The 5,796-nt window shown below is 47.4% G+C and overlaps 2 protein-coding genes across 2 annotated transcripts; one reads left to right on the top strand and one right to left on the bottom strand.

The window, feature by feature from the left end:
• Nucleotides 1-227: 227 nt before the first annotated feature.
• LOC123125784 (uncharacterized) lies at nt 228-1,255 on the bottom strand. The gene is made up of 2 exons (XM_044546241.1): nt 984-1,255; nt 228-887 (listed from the first exon to the last, which is right to left on the bottom strand). Exons 1-2 carry the CDS (start codon nt 1,143-1,145, stop codon nt 375-377), a joined length of 675 nt encoding a protein of 224 aa, XP_044402176.1. The 5' UTR covers nt 1,146-1,255; the 3' UTR covers nt 228-374.
• A 1,070-nt stretch (nt 1,256-2,325) lies between these two features.
• Nucleotides 2,326-5,219, top strand: LOC123123235 (uncharacterized). Its single transcript, XM_044543706.1, has 6 exons — nt 2,326-2,536; nt 3,241-3,281; nt 3,366-3,581; nt 3,665-3,736; nt 3,845-3,895; nt 4,006-5,219. Exons 1-6 carry the CDS (start codon nt 2,428-2,430, stop codon nt 4,840-4,842), a joined length of 1,326 nt encoding a protein of 441 aa, XP_044399641.1. The 5' UTR covers nt 2,326-2,427; the 3' UTR covers nt 4,843-5,219.
• The last annotated feature ends 577 nt before the right edge of the window (nt 5,220-5,796 follow it).

The raw sequence follows: 5,796 nt of genomic DNA, 5'->3' as shown, positions 1-5,796 counted from the left end.
ACAAGAAAAACAGTAGGAGCACTACTGATGCAGCAGTATTACTAAAAAGGGGAAGCAGTAATAAACCGCAGCAGTAGCACAGATTCAGTCGACATGATAGTGAGGAGGTAGTTGGGGAGAGGCAAGAAGAACACACAATAAAATGTCTAACACATATATTTCATACAGAACAAGTGGGTAGCTAGCATCATCTTACATTACATTACAGAATACAGACACACACACACACACGCGCGCGCGTTAATAATTGATCCCATCTCGATCATCGCACTAATAGTAGTAAGCATACAAATTAATCACCAATTAAGATCCATGGATGGTTTAGTACTGCGAGGTAGTAGTACGTACTCTAGAAGATAGATGCTGCGAGCTCGCTAAGTGTAGTAGTGGCCGGCAGTGCTAGGTAGAAGAAAATAGATGCTGCAAGCTAGCAAAGCTAAGCTAAGATAAACTAAGCTAGAGGGGATCAGTGGCACTGTGGCAGACTGGCAGATCCCTCCGCAGACGGTGACTAAGAAGCTCACCACGAACAGCACGCCGTATGACACGCCGGCGAGGACGCAGACAATGGTGAAGTTGAGGTTGTATCCGTCGGCGCAGTGCCCGACGACGGCGACCGCCACCCCCTGGAGGACAGAGTAGAGGAAGCAGGCGTTCGCGGGGGCGAAGAAGTGCGCGATGAGGGCGAGGAACCGGCCTACACACTGGAGGGACAGGGACCCCGCCGCCAAGGCCACGCCGGCCGCCGCGGCCAGCATCGCCTGCGCCGCGCCCGTGAGTACCAGCACCAGCGCCGTCGCGCGCAGGTCCAGGGCCTCCGCCTCCGTGGCCTCGCAGCGCTGCTGGGGCTGCCCGCCGTACGCGGCCGGCGCCGCCGCGTGCTCGACCTGCGACCGCGTAGCGAGAAAATTGATTAGTACGTGCCGTACGTGCTGACAGAGGGAGGTGGGCGAGAAGTGGAGTTTTGAGACGTTGGTACGTACCTGGGCGTGGAAGTCGCCGGGGTTGACGGTGGCGGCGAAGAAGAGGCCCATGGCGGCCACCGCCAAGCCGGGGATGAGGGTAGCCCTGGCCGCCGCGCGCACGTGCCCCGGCGCACCACCACCACCGCCTGCTGCTCCAACAACAACTGCACCGGGAAGCATCGTGTCGACGGACGGACGGACGCCCGGCAGCGGCACCGGCAAGGGCGGCAATGGATCTTGGAAAAACCACAGTGAGCTAGCTAGCTCTCACTCTCTCAGGCTCTCACGGTCACGGGTCAAGGCAGGGTGGGAGCGAGGTCTTGGAATAGGGTATATGATGGATGGCGCGCGCCGATGAGCGATGGCAAAGAAGAAGTTGCGCTGCAGCTGGGGCTGGGCTGGGGAGAGCGTGGTGCATACCTTATTTGGCAATGCACAGCGCGCACACACACATGCATATGCAGCATCGGGGGAGCGTTGGGGCCATGAACTCGTGCCATGTGCTAGCTAGAACATCAGTCGAGACGAGAGAGACACACACGCACGCACCATATACAAGCAGCTGGGTACGTGAACCAATTCACCACATGAGCTACACCTGCTCATCATACGCGTCATTCCTTCCCTTGGTTGCTCCATCCTGCAAGGATTCGTGAACGAAGAGGTCCTACGTGTGTTACTCCTGCAAAAGAAAAGGTCAAAACAGATCGATCCATGGTAGCTTCAAGTGAGTGGCTTAATTATCTCGCTTGCAGGCAACACCCACGAAACTGCACCTTGCACGCATTTGGAAACCCCATCAGACCAAGGCCATCATAGCTTTCTTGCCTTGCAACAAGGCAGCATGGTCATCAAAAGTAAAAGTCTAATACAGTACAATGCACGCAGCCGGAGGCCCTAGAAATTTTCCCATCCGATCCGAGGGTAACATCTGAATTCTGAACCCACCCCATAGACGTGTTTAGTCATCTTGATGTGAGATAGTATCTCACATCTAGGTGTGACGTCATCTACAAAACAAAAGGCTCCCGATCCCCCCAACCATGTGACTGTTTGTTTTGTTCTCGGCCTGTTTGTTTTGTTCCTCCCACCCAACAACCCACCCAGTCAAGCTACACGTCTGCTGGGCCTTGTTTGTGGCCTTTGTTTGTTCTGGGCCTTGTTTGTCTGTCTTTTTTTCTGCCAACACACCCAGCCCATCTACCCCACCTCCTGGGCCTTGTTTGTTTGTCTTTTTTTTTCTGTTTGTCTCTTAGATAGAGAAAAGAACTGGGTTTGTTTGACGGCAGAAAAAGGTGCTAGCTTGAAGAAGAAGCTAAACCCAGACGCTTTGTGCCTACTTTACAGCTGGCCACCCCACCCCACCCTCCTCTTCCCTTCGTCCTCCACCCCGCAGATCACTACCCTAATCCATCCAATCTATTTCCCCACCCCTCTTCCCCTTCCCTCACAGCCGCCATGGATGAACAAGACTGAACAAAATAGAAACCCAAGCCACAACTGGAGAAAAAAGCAGAGGGAGAAGTCAATTACAGAAGAAAACATGACGGGCATGGAAGGCTCTTACCAGGGTGAGTTCGTAGTTTGCCACCTCCCCCCCCCCCCCCCCCCCCCCCCCCCCCGTCCTTGTTGAACCTCGTGGATACTTCTCTGAATGCCAGATCTGAAATTCTGCTCCAGAAAACAAACAAGCAGACGTTGTTCTTGTATAACCTTGTAGTCTCTCTCTTTTTCCGTGTGTTGATTGGAGAAAACAAACAGAGGCTGGTCTGTAGTAAATTAGATCACATCATCAAAATGGCTGTAAAAAACAGTTCAAAATGTGTTGTGTTGTTCTCTGAATCAAGAAACATGGGTGACAAGGAGCAGAGCATGTGTATGACATTCACACAAAAAATTGGTGTGTGTTGATTAATAAGTTCAAGTCAGTGTCTTTGTAGTGTGTGTAATGTTTGATGTAGGGAGGAAGCAGCCACATTCTTAGTAGATCATACATAAAAAGAATGAGCGGAGCATGTTTGATGTAGATCATACATATTGACAAAAAATTTGCATGTTTCATGTAGGACAAAAAAAGAGCAGAGCATGTTGTAGTTTTCGTGTTTACAGAAAAAATCGAGAAGAAAATCAAAGTATATTGTGTTGATCATACAGAAAGACATGACACCTATAGACTTTCAGTCTACACATGCAAAAAATTCATAAGCATCAAGTTTTTGAATCATCTATTGGAACAAAAGAAGTTTTGATTCATTCTAACATTGAATTTTTGCAGCAAATGAAGTGTTCTATGGAGGCGACTACATTGGTACTCAGGTACAATTGTGCTTCTAAGAAATCTGATTCAGGACAGAAAACAAAAAAAGAAGTTATAAGCTTACTTGTATACTTTGATTGCAGCCTGTGCGCTCCCAGTACCCGGGAATGTGGTTTGACCCAAGGATTTCTCAAAAGCAATGCGACGGGGTTAATTTTCTACAGATGATTCCGCCTTACTCATTGGCCTATCCGGTCCATCAGATTGGAACATCGACACATCCTCTGGCTGTTGTGAGTAACAATTCCGTTCCGGTGACTGGACAACAGGCTACCCCAGTTGTCAAACATAAAGAAAATGTGAGTATCTTGTGAGTATCCAAATTGATACAAAAAACTGTATGTGCATGAAAAATTTAACTGGGCAAAACAATAATATGCAGGCATTAGTGTTGAGTCCAGGCTTTGGCATGAACATGTCATACACACAAATGTTGCTTGCGGCTGAATCAGAGGTTTGAACTGTCCTGGGAAAAAAATAAACTGCTCTGTTGTTCATAAAAAAAAGAGTATCATGGTTGGTTTCAGAATATTTGGCTTGAACTTTGTTTTTTATTTTGCAGGATCCTCTATTTGGTTCACCACACACAAAGTACTATCCTGTTGGGGCTGAGGTACGATCCCAAACTGAATTTTATAAAAACATGAAAAACATGCACAGACACATATATGTTGAATAAGAGGGAGAAGTCTTATACATGTTTTTTCTCAACGAAAAATGCAGAATGAGACATTTATGATAACTGGACGAAACACAAGGTTGAGCGAGCTAGTTGACATGGACAATCCAAAATCAAGCAAGTACATTGAACAAGATGATCCTAGCAATTGGAACAACAACCAGACAGATTTCCAGGAGGCTGATTTAGCATTGCAAACTGTCACATGGGATGATGGCGTCCCAGCTCATGGTGCAGAGCTCTTGCAGGCTCTAGGGATTTGTCCTGGAGACAATCAAAATGAAGACGATACATGCAGTGAAGATTCAGACACCGATCCAAGTGCATTTAACAAAGTGCTAGTTGTTGGTGAAGAAGATGCTAATCAGGTAGTTGCTGGACATGGTGATAACGAAGTTGTGGACGATGACGCTAACCAATTCTCGCCAGATGACATTGACAATTTCCTCGAGAATGATTCGGTTCTCGCTGCTCAGACTTGTAGCCAAGAGGTTCGCAGCCGCCATGTCCCGCAAATGGGTATGGATTTCGAGACATCGAAAGGAGCACAAGCATTCTACAACAACTATTCTTGCTTGTGTGGATTTGCTGTGCGAAAAGCATCAAACTATTGTGGGCAAACTAGCGCAGGGGGTGGCGAGTCCCGATGTATTTTCAGATGCAACAGGGCTAGAAAGGTGCTTGATGAGGAACAGAAGAAGGCTAAGAGGCAACAAAGAAAGGATAGGTGGCAACAACGAACTAGAAAGCTAGCACCAGAGACAAGGAAGAGAAAAAGGAATGTCATTGATGTCACAGGGTGTCAGGCTAAACTGGTTTTCACCAAAAAAATGACAGATGGTTTATCACAGACATCAACCTCGAGCACAACCATGACTTGAGTCCACCGGATGAATCAAAGTTTCTGAGGTCGCATAAGCAAATGACAGATGAAGAAAAGTTGTTAGTGAGAACACTGAACTCAGCAAAACTGCCAACAAGAAAAATAATGGACATACTATCATTTTTAAGGCATGGCCCTCTTCCATACACGAAAAATATGTGACGAATGTGAGGGCATCGATCAGGAAAGAGAATGATGGCAATGATATGATGCAGCTGCTCAACTACTTCAGGACCAAGCAAGCAGAAGATCCAAGATACTACTACAAGTTTAAGGTTCATCCGCAAAAACCAAGCAAAGTGTTGTGCATTCTCTGAGTTGGTGGCTACTCAAGGAAAATGTATGATCTGTATGGAGAGAGCCTAAGTTTTGTGACACCCCCGACTCAATCGTACACTAATCATACATGCAAATGTGTACGATCAAGATCAGGGAATCACGGGAAGATATCACAACACAACTCTAGACACAAATTAAAATAATACAAGCTTTATATTACAAGCCAGGGGCCTCGAGGGCTCGAATACATAAGCTTGAATACACAAGGGTCGGCGGAAGCAACAATATCTGAGTACAGACATAAGTTAGACAAGATTGCCTTAAGAAGGCTAGCACAAAAGCAACATCGATCGAAAAGGCAAGGCCTCCTGCCTGGGAGCCTCCTAACTACTCCTGGTCGTCGGCGGTCTCCACGTAGTAGTAGGCACCCTCGGTGGTGGCATCTGGCTCCTGGGCTCCGACATCTGGTTGCATCAACCAGAAAGAAGAAGAAAGGGGGAAATGGGAATTAAAGCAACCGTGAGTACTCATCCAAAGTACTCGCAAGCAAGGATCTATACTACATATGCATCGGTATCAATGAAAAGGGTTGTATCTGTGGACTGGACTGCAGAATGCCAGAAGAGAAGGGGAAAGCCTAGCCTATCGAAGACTAGCATCTTCTGGAAACCAC

This window comes from Triticum aestivum, chromosome 5D, assembly GCF_018294505.1.
Source record: "Triticum aestivum cultivar Chinese Spring chromosome 5D, IWGSC CS RefSeq v2.1, whole genome shotgun sequence".
Taxonomy (NCBI): domain Eukaryota; kingdom Viridiplantae; phylum Streptophyta; class Magnoliopsida; order Poales; family Poaceae; genus Triticum; species Triticum aestivum.
The sequence above is the reverse complement of the archived record's forward strand: the minus strand, read 5'-3'. Positions and strand labels throughout refer to the sequence as shown.

Bases quoted from the DNA above. Each gene is read 5' to 3' on its own strand.
- LOC123125784 (XM_044546241.1), bottom strand. From the start codon at position 1,145: ATGCTTCCCGGTGCAGTTGTTGTTGGAGCAGCAGGCGGTGGTGGTGGT. The intron at 888-983 runs GTACGTACCAAC...ACGCGGTCGCAG, and splicing joins CCGGCGACTTCCACGCCCAG to GTCGAGCACGCGGCGGCGCC.
- LOC123123235 (XM_044543706.1), top strand. From the start codon at position 2,428: ATGAACAAGACTGAACAAAATAGAAACCCAAGCCACAACTGGAGAAAA. The intron at 3,282-3,365 runs GTACAATTGTGC...CTTTGATTGCAG, and splicing joins GCGACTACATTGGTACTCAG to CCTGTGCGCTCCCAGTACCC. The intron at 3,582-3,664 runs GTGAGTATCTTG...AATAATATGCAG, and splicing joins TTGTCAAACATAAAGAAAAT to GCATTAGTGTTGAGTCCAGG.